Here is a 20,000-nt window from a genome sequence, read left to right on the forward strand (position 1 = left end):
GAGGGGAGGACAGCGGAGGAGGGGAGGACAGCGGAGGAGGGGAGGACAGCAGAGGAGGGGAGGACAGCAGAGGAGAGGAGGAGAGGAAGGGAGGACAGCAGAGGAGGGGAGGACAGCAGAGGAGGGGAGGACAGCAGAGGAGGGGAGGACAGCAGAGGAGGGGAGGACAGCAGAGGGGAGGACAGCAGAGGAGGGGAGGACAGCAGAGGAGGGGAGGACAGCGGAGGAAGGGAGGACAGCTGAGGAGAGAAGGACAGCAGAGGAGAGAAGGACAGCAGAGGAGAGGAGGACAGCAGAGGAGAGGAGGACAGCAGAAGAGAGGAGGACAGCAGAAGAGAGGAGGACAGCAGAAGAGAGGAGGACAGCAGAAGAGAGGAGGACAGCAGAGGAGGGGAGGACAGCAGAGGAGGGGAGGACAGCAGAGGAGGGGAGGACAGCAGAGGAGGGGAGGACAGCAGAGAGGAGGACAGCAGAGGAGAGGAGGAAGGCTGAGGAGAGGAGGAAGGCTGAGGAGATGAGGAGATGAGGAGAGGAGAGGAGGAAGGCTGAGGAGAGGAGGAAGGCTGAGGAGATGAGGAGATGAGGAGAGGAGGAAGGCTGAGGAGAGGAGGACAGCAGAGGAGGGGAGGACAGCAGAGGAGGGGAGGACAGCAGAAGAGAGGAGGACAGCAGAGGAGGGGAGGACAGCAGAGAGGAGGACAGCAGAGGAGAGGAGGAAGGCTGAGGAGAGGAGGAAGGCTGAGGAGATGAGGAGATGAGGAGATGAGGAGAGGAGAGGAGGAAGGCTGAGGAGAGGAGGAAGGCTGAGGAGATGAGGAGATGAGGAGAGGAGAGGAGGAAGGCTGGGGAGAGGAGGAAGGCTGAGGAGAGGAGGAAGGCTGAGGAGAGGAGGAAGGCTGAGGAGAGGAGGAAGGCTGAGGAGGGGAGGAAGGCTGAGGAGGGGAGGAAGGCTGAGGAGAGGAGGAAGGCTGAGGAGAGGAGGAGAGAAGGACAGCAGAGGAGAGGAGGACAGCAGAGGAGAGGAGGACAGCAGAGGAGATGAGGACAGCAGAAGAGAGGAGGAAGGCTGAGGAGAGGAGGATGGGCTTTTCATTAGGGCTAATTTATTTGCATTTAGAAAAGGGGGAGGTGTTTAAAAAAACATCAATTAAGCCAAAGTGTTAATAATGCATTTGTGAATGGGTGAACTTTTATACAATCCGAGCAGCAGGACATTGATAAAAGTGGTGTTTTGTCTCTTGGTGTGCTGGCCTGTACTCCCACTGACAGTACATTAGAGTGGTTAGGAGAAGAGGGTTAATGGGGTTGTAATACTGGGTTATTGACCATTAGGACGCTGGAATGGTTGTCAAATAGGCCCTGAAGGAGAGTCTTGTTGTGGCTGTTCATTTATCACAATTTTCTGCATCCAGTTTGCCTTGCTCTCCGTTCCCTGTGAACAGGGAAGTGATTCAACTCAGTGATGAGATAGACTCTAGCTGACTGTTGAGATTGAGACTGTACTGTCTGTTTTCACTGCAGAAGTCTTGGGTGTCAGAGTTGGTAGGAGACAGGAAATGAGAGGTAAGGTGGGTTGGACTGTAGCATGGTAACACTGGCAGTCAGGGTTGGGCCAATAGGAAGACGACATAGAAATAACCCACTCACAAATACCAATCCATAATGCCACATCAACAGGAATGTCCTTTTAAATAAGGGGCCATTTCCTGTAAACAATGAATGATTTGGAGTAAGTGGTGCATTATAGGATATTAACAATATGAGGAAATTACTTCAAATTTGGGCTTTTGTAAAGACATAGAAAACATGACACAGTAAAAAGTCTCCAATCAGTTTCACATTCAATCTCCTATATTGGGTGTGAACGAGTCATGACTGACATGAAGTCCCGGCGGCCAATCCCCACCCCAACATCCCCCTGCTCACTCACCCCATTGGCCGTGCTGATGGCCTGGTAGTAGACGCTGTAGCTCTTGTGTGGGAGAAGGGGGGCGTTCCAGTAGCCGTTGTAGGTGCGGTTGTCTCCGATGCAGAAGGGTACGGGGGTCTTGATGTCGCCCATGGGCAGCTCAGCTGTGAAGTAGTACTGGGAGTTGAGCACGGTGGTGTTCTGGAAGTGGATGGGCACCGGGTAGCAGCGCAGGATCTCTACCGCCCTCCGCGCCCGCCGGGGGCGCTCTTCCTCCACCACCACCACCTGGTACTTACTGCAGGGAGACAGGAGAGGAAGACCTAGTAATCGTTCAATCAAATTTATTTCTGCAATATTTCTGCTGCATCTTCCTCTGCTTGCTGGAAAGAAGCATGAGTCAGTGAATCATAATAGGACTTGAAATGTGTAACAGGAGTCTAATGGGGCGGCAGGTAGCCTAGTGGTTAGAGCGTTGGGCCAGTAACCGAAAGGTTGCTGGATCGAATCTCCAAGCTGTCGTTCTGCCCCTGAGCAAGGCAGTTAACCCACTGTTCCCCAGGCGCCGAAGACGTGGATGTTAATTAAGGCAGCCCGCCGCACCGCTCTGATTCAGAGAGAGATGTTAACATTTGTTCATCCACTATGTGTACCAAGGAGAACTGTGCAAAGAGTTCTTTTGATCGTTCAACAACTTATCAATTAAAATGTGAAAGAATCAAAGAAATCACAGCATATTACATGTTCCTAGGGTTGCATTTTAACCCATCATTGTAAATGAATGAGCTAGACGGAGAAACATAGGAAATAGTAATTGCCAATGACCGATACACATTTTCACTAATTCTTCAGAAAGCATATCTGATGCGTTACAGTTTGTGTATCTTGACAGAATACACTTGTCAAGCTACCAGCGATTTCAAGTCATGCAGTCTACCCTTTATTTTAAAAGCATACAATCCTCAGCTTGTGTGCATCAGTACCGCTTGCCGTGCGGTAGCAGATTGAACAGTCTATGACTTGGGTGGCTAGAGTCTGACAATTTTTAGGGCCTTTGACACCGCCTGGTATATAGGTCCTGAATGGCAGGAAGCTTGGCCCCAGTGATGTACTGGGCCGTACGCACTACCCTCTGTTGCACTTTCCGGTCGGATGCCAAGAAGATGTCATATCAAGCGGTGATGCAACCAGTCAAAATGCTCTCGATGGTGCAGCTGTAGAACTTTGAGGATCTGAGGATACTGTACTGAACATAAGCAAAACTCCTACTTCACTAAAGCGGTGAGCAGTGAATGAATTACCCGTATAAATAAGCATGTAGACTTGCTAATCTGATAGCAATTGGATGAGAGAGACTATCGCACTGGACGTTGGCTGAGGTGGTGACAATTTAGTATTGACCCGGGTGTCTAGTCAACCCTTTCCTCGCTCTCTGACTGAAACAGACAGCTTTAATAAAGTCATGAAAGCCTGCAGCCTCGTAGCCCGCCGCCCCAAGAAGTAGAGCGCCATCTCATTTACAGACGTCATAGCGATAGCTGTCAGGTGGGTAATATCTCATCTATGTGGAGGGATTTAAAATGGCAGGAAATAAAATAGGGGGAACTGTAGAAGCATTCCCGACTCTCTGTGTCGCTCTCTGCCAGGATATTAGGCGCTAGAAATCCTGACGCCGGCTGGGGATTAGAGCACCGCTCTAAGTGTGCCGCAAATAATAATGACATGAAAAAGGTTCCTACTATCGTGATAGCCCCCTATTCCATGTCAGGCTTGGGAGTTAAGTGTATTATAAGAAGAGAGATCAACAACCAACCATGAACCAGGCTTCCTGGGTAGAAAGCCTTGGGAAGCGGCAGAGGCAATAGGCAATATTAATAGGAACTGGATAGGGATTGGGTGGGGGATTAAGTGGGCCCTAGTCCAAAGCCATAGCCTTTTTCCAATGCTATAGATGGGAATATTGGCAGGCAGGGTGGCATCGCAGTAGGGAGGGAGAGAGAGAGAGACAGAGAGAGACCGAAAGAGAGAACAGAGAGAGACCGAGAGAGAGAGAAAGAACAGAGAGAGACCGAGAGAGAGAGACCGAGAGAGAGAGACAGAGAGAGAGAGAGACAGAGAGAGACAGAGACAGACCGATATGGGAGTTTGCATTGAGGCAAACTACTATTGAACATTATTAAAGACAGGTATGAATATCAAAGATGAGAATGAATATTGCTGTTTGATAACAGTCCTCTCAGTGACACTCCCACATTAGAACGACATTATAATTGCTGTAATTAGCTCAAAATGATCCTTTATTCAATTGAGAGTGTTATGTATAAATGAACCCAAGAAGGTTAATGTGACAACTGCTAATTTAATCACAAAATCTTAAGGCTAATCAGGATATCTGAAACTATCAGCCACAAACTATCATTAAAACCAAATCAACAATCTTAACTCATCTAATTTTGCATAATCAACCATGTGGTTTATAATATTACATAATGAAACCGGGTTTTACTTGGTTGCTCTAGTCTAGTGTACAGGAGAGCATCTGCTGTATGTTTCATATCTCCTCTGAACACTTTTGTCACTAAGGCCTTTCTACAACTGAAACCTACATTTAAGGCCGTTTGTTGTGAGTGTTAAGGTGTTCTTCAGTTCAGCGTCTAGACGAAGTCGGACGAGGTGTTCTTCAGTTCAGCGTCTAGCCGAAGTCGGACGAGGTGTTCTTCAGTTCAGCGTCTAGCCGAAGTCGGACGAGGTGTTCTTCAGTTCAGCGTCTAGACGAAGTCGGACGAGGTGTTCTTCAGTTCAGCGTCTAGCCGAAGTCGGACGAGGTGTTCTTCAGTTCAGCGTCTAGCCGAAGTCGGACGAGGTGTTCTTCAGTTCAGCGTCTAGCCGAAGTCGGACGAGGTGTTCTTCAGTTCAGCGTCTAGACGAAGTCGGACGAGGTGTTCTTCAGTTCAGCGTCTAGACGAAGTCGGACGAGGTGTTCTTCAGTTCAGCGTCTAGACGAAGTCGGACGAGGTGTTCTTCAGTTCAGCTTCTAGACGAAGTCGGACGAGGTGTTCTTCAGTTCAGCGTCTAGACGAAGTTGGACGAGGTGTTCTTCAGTTCAGCGTCTAGACGAAGTCGGACGAGGTGTTCTTCAGTTCAGCGTCTAGACGAAGTCGGACGAGGTGTTCTTCAGTTCAGCGTCTAGACGAAGTCGGACGAGGTGTTCTTCAGTTCAGCGTCTAGACGAAGTCGGACGAGGTGTTCTTCAGTTCAGCGTCTAGACGAAGTCGGACGAGGTGTTCTTCAGTTCAGCGTCTAGACGAAGTCGGACGAGGTGTTCTTCAGTTCAGCGTCTAGACGAAGTCGGACGAGGTGTTCTTCAGTTCAGCGTCTAGACGAAGTCGGACGAGTGAGCTCACATACTTCCTTAAAAGGCATTTGCTTGAAAAACGAAAAAAAGCGGCAATAGTACAGTGTGTCCATTTTAGACGCCGCAGCCAGTACACACTTCCTCCAAATAGTCAGAATTAATCCAAGACAACTCAATCTGTCATTGATTTTGCCGTTTTTGCCAATGAGATCTTAGTCACGCAATTTTACATCTAAACAAGGTGATTTGTGCAGTATTTTTAAATGACAAAATTGCATGAAAACGAGTCGTCTCTCGTTGAATGACAACAAAGACTTTACTGAAGAATCCCTACTGTTGACCAATCACCAACGAAGGGGCGTATACTGGCTTTCCCCAAGAAAAAAATATTGTGTCCCAGAACAACCCAAAAATGCCTTACCGAAGTCCAAAATGAACAAAAACATCAAAATGTAATCATAATATATGCACAAACTCTTCTAAAGTGTTTAGACAGGGAAGCATTCGTACGCCTTTACTCATGCACAGCCAAGTGGAACTCAAGGCTAGTGAGGTGCAAAGACAACGTAAGACAAATTCAACTGCCCTACAACCTTTCCAAGAAGTAAACCATCTGCTTTCACCTGAGCAGAATCTCCATGAGAGATACATTTTCAAACAGGAACCAAGAAAGCTCCCGACTCCTGACTCCTCTTCATAATCAAAATTCAAGACCGCCCACACCAGTGTAAAACCCAGAAACATTATGTTTGACTTAGAAATGATACAGTTTGTCAGCCCTATTCGATATTTGCCAATTCAATTTCCCCCCAGCTCCACACATCCATTGGAGATTAGATCTGTCATAAACTGCTGGGAAATATCGGGTCCCTGTGAACACGCAAGTCTCTCGGTGCTCTTTCAGCTATTTAACTCATTACAGACAAGAAGAACTTCCCCAGCATAAATAACTTACCTTCTACCCTTTCACTGGTAGATAATAATCAATAACTTCCCCTCTACCCCCCTCCGTGAAGCCTCACCGTGTGGCGCCATTTAGCAATAAAATCTGGTGTAAAACAAATTATGATGGCGAAGAGGCCGGCGAGAAATATGAGGACTAATTACGAACCCATGTGGCATGGAACAAAGGGCAGGGGATAGAGAGAGAGACAGAGAGACACACAGAGAGAGAGAGAGAGACACAGAGAGAGAGAGACACAGAGAGAGAGACAGAGAGAGAGACAGAGAGAGAGACAGAGAGAGAGACAGAGAGAGAGACAGCGAGAGAGACAGAGAGAGTAGAGGAGGAGCATGCCGTTGAGGAGGAGAGCAGCTGGGTGGGAGAGTGGGAGATGAGGAGGAGGAGGAGAGGAGCTGGGTGGGAGAGTGGGAGAGGAGGAGGAGAGCAGCTGGTTGGGAGAGTGGGAGATGAGGAGGAGAGCAGCTGGTTGGGAAAGTGGGAGAGGAGGAGGAGAGGAGCTGGTTGGGAGATGAGGAGGAGGAGGAGAGGAGCTGGTTGGGAGAGGAGGAGAGGAGGAGGAGAGCAGCTGGTTGGGAGAGTGGGAGAGGAGGAGGAGAGGAGCTGGTTGGGAGAGGAGGAGAGGAGGAGGAGAGCAGCTGGTTGGGAGATGAGGAGGAGAGGAGCTGGTTGGGAGAGTGGGAGATGAGGAGGAGAGGAGCTGGTTGGGAGAGTGGGAGATGAGGAGGAGAGGAGCTGGTTGGGAGAGTGGGAGAGGAGGAGGAGAGGAGCTGGGTGGGAGAGTGGGAGAGGAGGTGGAGAGGAGCTGGTTGGGAGAGTGGGAGAGGAGGTGGAGAGGAGCTGGTTGGGAGAGGAGAAGGAGAGGAGCTGGTTGGGAGAGGAGGAGAGGAGAGGAGCTGGTTGGGAGAGTGGGAGAGGAGGAGGAGAGGAGCTGGTTGGGAGAGTGGGAGAGGAGGGGAGGAGCTGGGTGGGAGAGTGGGAGAGGAGGAGGAGGAGGAGCTGGGTGGGAGAGTGGGAGAGGAGGAGGAGGAGGAGCTGGGTGGGAGAGTGGGAGAGGAGGAGGAGCTGGGTGGGAGAGTGGGAGAGGAGGAGGAGAGCAGCTGGTTGGGAGAGTGGGAGAGCAGCTGGTTGGGAGAGTGGGAGATGAGGAGGAGAGCAGCTGGTTGGGAGAGTGGGAGATGAGGAGGAGAGGAGCTGGTTGGGAGAGGAGGAGGAGAGGAGCTGGTTGGGAGAGTGGGAGAGGAGGGGGAGGAGTTGGGTGGGAGAGTGGGAGAGGAGGAGCTGGGTGGGAGAGTGGGAGAGGAGGAGGAGAGCAGCTGGTTGGGAGAGTGGGAGATGAGGAGGAGGAGAGGAGGAGGAGGAGGAGGAGGAGGAGGAGGGGAACTGGGTGGGAGAGTTGGAGATGAGGAGGAGAGGGAGGAAGAGGAGTAGGAGGAGGAGGAGGGGAACTGGGTGGGAGAGTTGGAGATGAGGAGGAGGAGGAGGAGGAGGAGGAGGAGGAGGAGGGGAACTGGGTGGGAGAGTTGGAGATGAGGAGGGGGAAGGAAAAGGTGAGGAGAACATTTAGTCTCAGATTTAGGGCCTTCTTAAAGGCCAGCCATTACTTTAAGAGGCTGTCATTGCTGTGATTTATCCCTCCCTCCCTCCCTCCCTCCCTCCCTCCCTCCCTCCCTCCCTCCCTCCCTCCCTCCCTCCCTCCCTCCCTCCCTCCCTCCCTATCCCAGGTGACTGTGCCTCTGGGACAGATGCCTCCCATTGTTCTTACCTATTAGAGGTGTAACCAACAGATTTCCCTGTGAAGATACAGTACATTCTAGCCTGGCTAAACCAGATTGAACGCTATGCAGTGTGTGTACAGTAGCATTCAGTCTTGTTCAACCAGGCTAACAGTATAGGAATAATTAATCCCTCCAGGAGAAAATACAGGCTAAGAAATAGTAGGTGAAACCTAATTTGTATTCTAAAGCCAATGAGGGAAATACTTTCTATAGCACTGAACGGAACAAGGGGAATAAACCAATAAACACTGTTTGCGGTAAGAGCCTATTTATGATAATGCTATGATAGAGCACTATTCTGTTTACCACCAGACAACAGGTCAAAAGTTGATCTTTTCTCTGCAAATTACCGGGATGAAAAATGCATTTGCTTTCTGGGCACAGCCAGTGTAGAGAGAAAAGCAGATGCTCGGGGGCTGGAACCGGAGAAGAACGATGCATCTTCAAAAAATAATAGACAACTCAGCACAAATGGCTGCTCCAAGGATACCTGCAACGTCTAGATATCAATTTGAGAAAAACAATACCACTTAATTAAATATTTTTCTCTCCTGGTGTGCCCTGGGTACTGGTAAATGTCCAGATAAATGGTAGAAAATCTAGAAAAATGTGCATCACTCCAGCACAAAATGGCTGCAACTCCTCTATTTCTCCAGTCTTTATTGGATAACCATCAGGTTTATCATAGTGAAAAATACATATTGAAGTGCTGCATATTTAAAATGAGACATTGGTACGTTATGAGTATAATCATTTTTCCTTCAGGCGAGATGGAAAATGCTGATGGCAAAACTGTGTCTCCATGATCTCACTGCGGGTTTCATATTGGTTTTTGCCGCCGTCTCCTCTGGCCTTAGCTTTACAGCGAGCTACTAAACTACAGAGACACCAACTGAAAACTAAAAAGACAGCCTACTTTGGAGTTAGGAAAGATCCCATAGTAGTTATAGTCCTTTTTAGCATTCAATTAACTCTCCGACATTCAATACACAACAATCAATGAGGATACTTAAAGAGGGAGAAGTGGCGTTAACTGTCCACTCGGTAGCTACCCAGGGAAAAGAGCAAAACCTTTGAGAGGAATTCAAATTAGTTTGGGCTGGGGAACGGTCTTTAGTGGCTAATTAGCCTTCACTTGTCCAGGAGTGTCAGGGAGGTTTGGGGGAGAGGTCAGGAGTATTGTCTCCTCCCTAAGGTGATGTAACTCACCCCCAGACAGGATGTGCCTTCCCTCCTCCTCCTCCACATGGCCTGGAGACACAGTCAACAACCTCTCATCCATTCCACTCAGGACAGAGAAAACCAAGAACTAACACATGTGGAGAACAACTACATAGTCAGGAGCCGTTTCGGAACCAATCGCAAAGGTGAGACAGCTAAGAGACTGAACATTCTCAGAGCCATTATAAATTCAGGGAGAGACATGTGACCGTGTACTTAGAGAGACTGGTAAGCTATGAGCGAGCGAGCATGAGAGAGAGCGAGCAAGAGAGAGAGCGAGCATGAGAGAGAGCGAGCAATGAGAGAGAGCGAGCAATGAGAGAGAGCGAGCAATGAGAGAGAGCGAGCATGAGAGAGAACGAGCAATGAGAGAGAGCGAGCATGGGAGAGAGCGAGCATGAGAGAGAGCGAGCAATGAGAGAGAGCGAGCAATGAGAGAGAGCGAGCATGGGAGAGAGCGAGCATGGGAGAGAGCGAGCATGAGAGCGAGCGAGAGAGAGCGAGTGAGAGAGAGCGAGTGAGAGAGAGCGAGTGAGAGAGAGCGAGCATGAAAGAGAGCGAGCATGAGAGAGAAAGAGGCATTAGAGACAAAAAAATCTAAACTCTTGATCTTGTTTCAGTCGGGCAACCTCAGCTGACACCAATTAGGGGTCCTTGTGCTGCAAGCTCCGTTTCAGAGTGGCGCCCCAACGTGATGCTAGACCAATTACACACAACCTCCTCGTTGGCATGGACTCAATAGTGACCCGGGACCTATCTAGATGTATTTTTAATGTGGAAAGAGAAGGGGAGGGGAAAACTATGATGAGGGAAGGAAAGGTGAGAAGAAGAGAGGGACTAGTGTGGTGTGGTCTTTTTCTCAGTGACGTCACCATTATATTGATGAACCTAAACTTTCATCTCCCCTCAGGCAGTGGTCCAGTGCTGCCCCCTCCACTCTAACTGATTTAGGGGTAGATGGACCGCATGGCCCCCATCTCCTGAGGCCAGCATCAGCAGCACTCCTCCCCCTGTAGCCTCCAGCTATCGCCCCGCTCCCTTATTTATCCACCTATTTCCAAGATAGCGTAGCAGTCCAGACGTGGTTTGTTGTCCTCTCGTGTACTTTTTGTATTTTTAGTCTTTTTTGTATATATTTCAATTTATTTTCAATCTCTTTTCCATTTTTAAATTAAATATACCTTCCGGTAGCCCGTCTCACCCAATGTGACACGGATCCGCTATTTTTAGACCTTATAGCCAAGAACCTCCATCAGAAGCTAACCAGCTAATTAGCTACTAGCTATTTAGTCATTGTTAGTTACTGCTAGCGGCCTTTACCTTCTGCACAGACACCAGCCTGCCAGTATTGAACTGTTTTCTCCACTACAACACCGGATTCCTGCCGTAAACCCTGGACCACTACTCCTGATCATCACAGCTAGCTAGCTGCCATCAAGTGACCCAGTACCGAAGCTAGCCCTGAGCCAGGCGCAACTCTCTGTGATCACTTGGCTACACAGCCGATGCCTCCCGGACTCTACCCCAACACGGCTAGAATCCACTACTCCACCGGATCCTTGCTGTAAGCTCTGGACCTTTGCATCGGATCATCGCTGCTACCGAGTGGCTAACGCCACTTCTCCGAAGCTAGCACCAGTTAGCCACGAGCCAGGCACATCTCCCGGCTAGCAAATGAAATTACTACAACTACAATACCTCTTTCGCCATCTGGCCCGGACACTTTGGCGACACGGCGCCCTGCCGTACCACCACGACTGGTCCGCCGACGTAACGCCATCCGCTGTGCCCTCAACCGGCCTTTGCCGGACGTCGGAGCAGACGCTTCTACTTACCCCGGCCTGCTAACTTTAAACACCGTGTCTCCCGCGTGCTAGCGTAGTAACGACTACCCAGCGGCTTCCCTGTTCCATCTATTGCTGTTCACTGGACCCTATGATCACTTGGCTACATAGCTGATGCCTGCTGGACTGTTCAATAATCATGGAACTCCATTTTGTAAATTTTTTGTTTATCTGTTAATCGACGGTCTCTGCCCATTCATCGCCATTTTAACTGTTGTTGTCTTAGCTGATTAGCTGTTGTTGTCTTACCCGATTAGCTGTTGTCTTACCCGTTGTTGTCTTAGCTAGCTCTCCCAATCAACACCTGTGATTGCTTTGTGCCTCGCTTTATGTCTCTCGCAAATGTCAATATGCCTTGTACACTGTTGTTTAGGATAGTTATCATTGTTTTAGTTTACTGCGCTGCCCCTAGTCCCACTCAACATGCCTCAGATACCTCCTTTGTCCCACCTCCCACACATGCGGTGACCTCACCCAGCATAACTATCATGTCCAGAGATGCAACCTCTCTTATCATTCAGTGCCTGGGCTTACCTCCACTGTACCCGCACCCCACCATACCCGTCTGTACATTATGCCCTGAAGCTATTCTAACATGCCCAAAAATCTGTTCCTTTTATTCTGTCCTCAACGCACTAGACAACCAGTTTTGATAGCCTTTAGCCGTACCATCATCCTACTCCTCCGCTGTTCCTCGGGTGATGTGGAGGTTAACCAAGGCCATGCGTGTCCCCAGGAACTCTCATTTGTTGACTTTTTTTGTTTTACTCACTGTTTTAGCACACTCCACCAACCCTGATGTCCTTGCCGTGTCTGAATCCTGGTTTAGGAAGGCCACCAAAAATTCTGAGATTTCCATACCCAACTACAACATTTTCTGTCAAGACAGAACTTCCAAAGGGGGATGAGTTGCAATCTACTCCAGAGATAGCTTGCAAAGTTCTGTCATACTATCCAGGTCTATGCCCAAACAGTTCGAGCTTCTAATTAAAACAATTAATCTCTCCAGAAATAAGTCTCTCACTGTTGCCGCTTGTTATAGACCCCCCTCAGCTCCCAGCTGTGCCCTGGACACCATATGTGAATTGATTGCCCCCCATCTAGCTTCAGAGTTCGTTCTGTTAGGTGACCTAAACTGGGATATGCTTCACCCCCCGGCAGTCCTACAATCTAAGATAGATGCACTCAATCTCACACAAATTATCAAGGAACCTATCAGGTACAACCCTAAATCCGTAAACATGGGCACTCATAGATATCATCCTGACAAACATGTCCTCCAAATACACCTCTGTTTTCAATCAGGATCTCAGCGATCACTGCCTCATTGCCTGCATCCGCTATGGGTCCGCTGTCATATACACCTCTGCTGTTTTCAATCAGGATCTCAGCGATCACTGCCTCATTGCCTGCATCCGCTATGGTTCCGCGGTCAAACAACCACCCCTCATCACTGTCAAACGCTCCCTAAAACACTTCTGCGAGCAGGCCTTTCTAATCGACCTGGCCCGGGTATCCTGGAAGGATATTGACCTCATCCCGTCAGTCGAGGATGCCTGGTCGTTCTTTAAAAGTGCTTTCCTCACCATCTTAAATAAGCATGCCCCTTTCAAAAAATGTAGAACTAAGAACAGACAGCCCTTGGTTCACTCCAGACTTGACTGCCCTCGACTAGCACAAAAATATCCTGTGGTGGACTGCACTAGCATCGAATAGTCCCCGCGATATGCAACTTTTCAGGGAAGTCAGGAACCAATACACGCAGTCAGTCAGGAAAGCAAAGGCTAACTTTTTCAAACAGAAATTTGCATCCAGTAGCTCTAACTCCAAAAAGTTTTGGGACACTGTAAAGTCCATGGAGAATAAGAGGACCTCCTCCCAGCTGCCCACTGCACTGAGGCTAGGTAACACGGTCACCACCGATAAATCCACGATAATCTAGAATTTCAATAAGCATTTCTCTACGGCTGGCCATGCTTTCCTCCAGGCTACCCCAACCCTGGCCAACAGCTCCGCACCCCCCGCAGCTACTTGCCCAAGCCTCCCCAGCTTCTCCTTCACCTAAATCCAGATAGCATATGTTCTGAAAGAGCTGCAAAACCTGGACCCGTACAAATCAGCTGGGCTAGACAATCTGGACCCTCTCTTCCTAAAATTATCCTCCAAAATTGTTGCAACCCCTATTACCAGTCTGTTCAACCTCTCTTTCGTATCGTCCGAGATCCCTAAAGATTGGAAAGCTGACGCGGTCATCCCCCTCTTCAAAGGGGGTGACACTCTAGACCCAAACTGTTATAGACCTATATCCATCCTACCCTGCCTTTCTGATGTCTTCGAAAGCCAAGATAATAAACAGATCACTGATCATTTCGAATCCCACTGTACCTTCTCCGCTGTGCAATCCGGTTTCCGAGCTGGTCACGGGTGCACCTCAGCCACGATCAAGGTACTAAACGATATCATAACTGCCATCGATAAAATTAAACATCTCCAATCCAAAATTAAATCTAGATTTGTCTTCCTATTTCGCAACAAAGCCTCCTTCACTCACGCCGCCAAACATACCCTCGTAAAACCGACTATCCTACCAATCCTTGACTTCGGCAATGTCATTTACAAAATAGCTTCCAACACTCTACTCAGCAAACTGGATGCAGTCCATCACAGTGCCATCCGTTTTGTCACCAAAGCCCCATATACCACCCACCACTGCGACCTGTATGCTCTAGTCGGCTGGCCTTCGCTACATGTTCGTCGCCAGACCCACTGGCTCCAGGTCATCTATAAGTCTATGCTAGGTAAAGCTCCACCTTATATCAGCTCACTGGTCACGATAACAACACCCACCCGTAGCACTCGCTCCAGCATGTATATCTCACTGGTCATCCCCAAAGCCAACACCTTATTTGGCCGCCTTTCCTTCCAGTTCTCTGCTGCCAATGACTGGAACGAATTGCAAAAAAATCGCTGAAGCTGGAGACTTATATTTCTCTCACTGACTTTAAACGTCAGCTATCTGAGCAGCTAACCGATCGCTGCAGCTGTAAATAGCTCACTCAATCTACCTACCTCATCTCCATATTGTTTTTATTTATTTTTCTGCTCTTTTGCACACCAGTATTCCTACTTGCACATCATCTGCTCATCTATTACTCCAGTGTTAATTTGCTAAATTGGAATTACTTCGCTACTATGGCCTATTTATTGCCTTACCTCCTCATGCCATTTGCACACACTATATATAGACTTTCTTTTATTTCTATTGTGTTATTGACTGTACGCTTGTTTATTCCATGTGTAACTGTGTTGTTGCTTGTGTCGCACTGCTTTGCTTTATCTTGGCAAGGTCAAGTTGTAAATGAGAACTTGTTCTCAACTAGCTTACCTGGTTAAATGAAGGTGAAATAAAAAATGTAAAAACATCCCCTCTGCCATAAAGTAGGATCAGGCCTACACAAATGAGGCCAAGCGGCACAGATTCAATTTCACTTAAATTTCAGGGTATCTTGTTGAGGAGGTTCATCACTGCGTTTCCTGTCCGCGTACACTGGAAAAACGACAAGCGCAGGAAACTTTTGTCACAACACTGCACCACACAAAACGCTTCCTCTGTGAATTCATTTAAAAAGGGGTTACTCGCCTAAGAGGGGAGAAGCAGTAATGTGATACCTCCCCTGGGGGACGGATAGAGCTGAAGGAGAAGCAGTAATGTGATACCTCCCCTGGGGGGTGGATAGAGCTGAAGGAGAGGCAGTAATGTGATACCTCCCCTGAGGGACGGATAGAGCTGAAGGAGAAGCAGTAATGTGATACCTCCCCTGGGGGACAGAGAGAGCTGAAGGAGAAGCATTAATGTGATACCTCCCCTGAGGGACGGATAGAGCTGAAGGAGAAACAGTAATGTGATACCTCCCCTGGGGGACGGATAGAGCTGAAGGAGAAGCAGTAATGTGACACCTCCCCTGGGGGGTGGATAGAGCAGAAGGAGAAGCAGTAATGTGATACCTCCCCTGGGGGACGGATAGAGCTGAAGGAGAAGCAGTAATGTGACACCTCCCCTGGGGGGTGGATAGAGCTGAAGGAGAAGCAGTAATGTGATACCTCCCCTGGGGGACGGATAGAGCTGAAGGAGAAGCAGTAATGTGATACCTCCCCTGGGGGACGGATAGAGCTGAAGGAGAAGCAGTAATGTGATACCTCCCCTGGGGGACGGATAGAGCTGAAGGAGAAGCAGTAATGTGACACCTCCCCTGGGGGGTGGATAGAGCAGAAGGAGAAGCAGTAATGTGATACCTCCCCTGGGGGACGGATAGAGCTGAAGGAGAAGCAGTAACGTGATACCTCCCCTGGGGGACGGATAGAGCTGAAGGAGAAGCAGTAATGTGACACCTCCCCTGGGGGGTGGATAGAGCAGAAGGAGAAGCAGTAATGTGATACCTCCCCTGGGGGACGGATAGAGCTGAAGGAGAAGCAGTAACGTGATACCTCCCCTGGGGGACGGATAGAGCTGAAGGAGAAGCAGTAATGTGATACCTCCCCTGGGGGACCGATAGAGCTGAAGGAGAAGCAGTAATGTGATACCTCCCCTGGGGGACGGATAGAGCGGAAGGAGAAGCAGTAATGTGACACCTCCCCTGGGGGGTGGATAGAGCAGATGGAGAAGCAGTAATGTGATACCTCCCCTGGGGGACGGATAGAGCTGAAGGAGAAGCAGTAATGTGATACCTCCCCTGGGGGACGGATAGAGCTGAAGGAGAAGCAGTAATGTGACACCTCCCCTGGGGGGTGGATAGAGCTGAAGGAGAAGCAGTAATGTGATACCTCCTCTGGGGGGTGGATAGAGCTGAACAGTCCAGGAGAGAAACAAGGGATCTGGGCCAGAAATAGAGGAGAGATGCTCTCACTCAGTCACTCAGTCATCTCTTTTCTGGAGTGTTGATGGCTCTGTCCTCAGTGAAACAGTTGACAGAAAGAAAGTGCTTTGACTCTGGGGTAACGCTGGGTTTAGGAGGCCACAGGGCATCTTTCTCTACAGCACTGGGTAAATGCTTTCCTTGGCACAGGAGGTGAGGAGGAGGAATGAGGAGCGTGTGATTGTGTGTGTAGGGTGGTGTGTTCTCGCCCTGGTGCAGCAGATTTGACACATTAGCGCGGGTGCTAACGTGACTGACAGTAATCCATTTAAAGAAGCAGCTTGCCCCTGGTTAGGCTGCTATTGTAGCGCCACGCGTATGTAACGCTGCCAGACAGACGGCCCTTCAAACACCTGCCTGTCAATGATGCAGTCCCTCACAAGGCTTTATGCACCAAATGCGACATGACGCGTGTGTTTTTCAGGACAAAGCCTGGCAAATATAGCCCAGCCTTCTGTAATTTGGTGTTTAAGTTAAGCAGAGGTTGTGTTTTTGTCATTCAAGTGCTTTTACCAAACGTATCCAATCAGTTGGACGGGTTGCATTCTTTGTGAAATGTATCAAGGCAAAACATCTGGTATTTCACATTCAAATCTGGCTGGCTAAATCCCATCCCCGGGGAGGACATAATGGCGAGCAACCAGTCGTGTTCTTCCACAGTATATTGTGTAATGAACCACATCAATTCCAACGCTACCGCCTCACATCATGTTAAAACAAAGTACTAAAAATAGATGTATCATACCTACAAAGAAGAACGGTGGCATATGATGACGCATTCAGAATGGATCTGAAGCTCATTAATTGAATGACGCATTCAGAATGGATCTGAAGCTCATTAATTGATTGACGCATTCAGAATGGATCTGAAGCTCATTAATTGATTGACGCATTCAGAATGGATCTGAAGCTCATTAATTGATTGACGCATTCAGAATGGATCTAAAGCTCATTAATTGATTGACGCATTCAGAATGGATCTGAAGCTCATTAATTGAATGATGCATTCAGAATGGATCTAAAGCTCATTAATTGATTGACGCATTCAGAATGGATCTAAAGCTCATTAATTGATTGACGCATTCAGAATGGATCTGAAGCTCATTAATTGAATGATGCATTCAGAATGGATCTAAAGCTCATTAATTGAATGATGCATTCAGAATGGATCTGAAGCTCATTAATTGAATGATGCATTCAGAATGGATCTAAAGCTCATTAATTGATTGACGCATTCAGAATGGATCTAAAGCTCATTAATTGATTGACGCATTCAGAATGGATCTGAAGCTCATTAATTGATTGACGCATTCAGAATGGATCTGAAGCTCATTAATTGAATGACGCATTCAGAATGGATCTAAAGCTCATTAATTGAATGACGCATTCAGAATGGATCTGAAGCTCATTAATTGAATGACGCATTCCGAATGGATCTAAAGCTCATTAATTGAATGACGCATTCAGAATGGATCTAAAGCTCATTAATTGAATGACGCATTCAGAATGGATCTGAAGCTCATTAATTGAATGACGCATTCAGAATGGATCTAAAGCTCATTAATTGAATGACGCATTCAGAATGGATCTGAAGCTCATTAATTGAATGACGCATTCAGAATGGATCTAAAGCTCATTAATTGAATGACGCATTCAGAATGGATCTGAAGCTCATTAATTGAATGACGCATTCAGAATGGATCTGAAGCTCATTAATTGATTGACGCATTCAGAATGGATCTAAAGCTCATTAATTGAATGACGCATTCAGAATGGATCTGAAGCTCATTAATTGATTGACGCATTCAGAATGGATCTAAAGCTCATTAATTGATTGACGCATTCAGAATGGATCTGAAGCTCATTAATTGATTGACACATTCAGAATGGATCTGAAGCTCATTAATTGATTGACGCATTCAGAATGGATCTAAAGCTCATTAATTGATTGACACATTCAGAATGGATCTGAAGCTCATTAATTGATTGACGCATTCAGAATGGATCTAAAGCTCATTAATTGATTGACACATTCAGAATGGATCTGAAGCTCATTAATTGATTGACACATTCAGAATGGATCTAAAGCTCATTAATTGATTGACACATTCAGAATGGATCTGAAGCTCATTAATTGATTGACGCATTCAGAATGGATCTGAAGCTCATTAATTGATTGACGCATTCAGAATGGATCTAAAGCTCATTAATTGATTGACGCATTCAGAATGGATCTGAAGCTCATTAATTGATTGACACATTCAGAATGGATCTGAAGCTCATTAATTGATTGACGCATTCAGAATGGATCTAAAGCTCATTAATTGATTGACACATTCAGAATGGATCTAAAGCTCATTAATTGATTGACACATTCAGAATGGATCTGAAGCTCATTAATTGATTGACACATTCAGAATGGATCTGAAGCTCATTAATTGAATGACGCATTCAGAATGGATCGAAAGCTCATTAATTGATTGATGCATTCAGAATGGATCTGAAGCTCATTAATTGAATGTGTTCTCTACAAGCTGTAGCAACCGGGGATCCTCTTCAGCCACTTATTGTGGAACACACTACTCTAGGTAAGACAGTCTGAACGTCTACAGTGACACGTGCTGTCTCCCTCTCTGTAATGGGACCTACAGTGTTGCATGCCGCTGTCATCCCGTCATAATATGCTGAGAGGAAAAGAGGAGTCCTTCAAATGCTCTGCTTTTCATCCTCCTTTTGACTTTCATTCCTTTGTTTCTTTCCCACCCCCACATATTGACGTTTCTTCCCAACTCCTCCAATCGCTCAATATTGACGTTTCTTCCCACCCCCTCCATATTGACGTTTCTTCCCACCCCCTCCATATTGACGTTTCTTCCCACCCCCTCCATATTGACGTTTCTTCCCACCCCCTCCATATTGACGTTTCTTCCCACCCCCTCCATATTGACGTTTCTTCCCACCCCCTCCATATTGACGTTTCTTCCCACCCCCTCCATATTGACGTTTCTTCCCACCCCCTCCATATTGACGTTTCTTCCCACCCCCTCCATATTGACGTTTCTTCCCACCCCCTCCATATTGACGTTTCTTCCCACCCCCTCCATATTGACGTTTCTTCCCACCCCCTCCATATTGACGTTTCTTCCCACCCCCTCCATATTGACGTTTCTTCCCACCCCCTCCATATTGACGTTTCTTCCCACCCCCTCCATATTGACGTTTCTTCCCACCCCCTCCATATTGACGTTTCTTCTCACCCCCTCCATATTGACGTTTCTTCTCACCCCCTCCATATTGACGTTTCTTCTCACCCCCTCCATATTGACGTTTCTTCCCACCCCCTCCATATTGACGTTTCTTCTCACCCCCTCCATATTGACTGTAGCCTGATAGAAGGAATATGGGGCTCGTGACTGAATATGTTCATCACCTTTCTATTAGTCTCTTGTGACAGACTGCTACATACAAGTAACACAGCTGGTTAGAGTGCACACATGATTTAGTCCCTTCGACATGTCACGTGGTAGCAGAGAACACACAAGTACACTTTGAAGGAAACCCTCTGCATGTCAGGGAGAGTGCTGTTACCAATGCCTAGGATACTTTTAAGTACGATGGAGGATAGAAATGGGGAATATTAATAGTAATTATGGCAGTAGAACTAAATATCACTTTATTGACAGTTGATCATGCTCTTCAATATACAGTATCAGAATATCATAAGTGTCATCATGACAATTATTCCCCAATTAATCATATATCGCGCCAATGTACAGCCTTTGATTTTACTTCATTTCCTGGTGAGCCATTGTGCTGGGATCAGGAGTTATACAAACCAGAGGACATTTTAGTCCCAAATCCTCTCGTTCATCTGTTAGCGACTCCCTACCAGTCAACAACAAAAAATTGCCTAAATGCGCTAATTAGCGAATCCTGTGATGTCATTAAGAGGCGTTAACTGTAATTAAGATGACAATGACGAGCCAATGTGACAGAATGACAGTCGTCGGGGAGAAAAA

The 20,000-nt window shown here is 47.5% G+C and overlaps 1 protein-coding gene across 3 annotated transcripts in view; it reads right to left on the minus strand.

Annotated features, from left to right (window-relative positions):
* Positions 1-20,000, minus strand: part of LOC120028099 (receptor-type tyrosine-protein phosphatase mu-like) — a 305,294-nt gene that overhangs the window by 92,152 nt on the left and 193,142 nt on the right. For all 3 annotated transcript variants that reach the window (XM_038973267.1, XM_038973266.1, XM_038973265.1), the window contains exon 12: positions 1,931-2,207. In XM_038973267.1, the coding sequence (XP_038829195.1) occupies positions 1,931-2,207 (277 nt within the window). The remainder of the gene's footprint in view (positions 1-1,930; positions 2,208-20,000) is intronic.

The sequence above is a fragment of the Salvelinus namaycush genome, chromosome 33, assembly GCF_016432855.1.
Source record: "Salvelinus namaycush isolate Seneca chromosome 33, SaNama_1.0, whole genome shotgun sequence".
Classification (NCBI taxonomy): domain Eukaryota; kingdom Metazoa; phylum Chordata; class Actinopteri; order Salmoniformes; family Salmonidae; genus Salvelinus; species Salvelinus namaycush.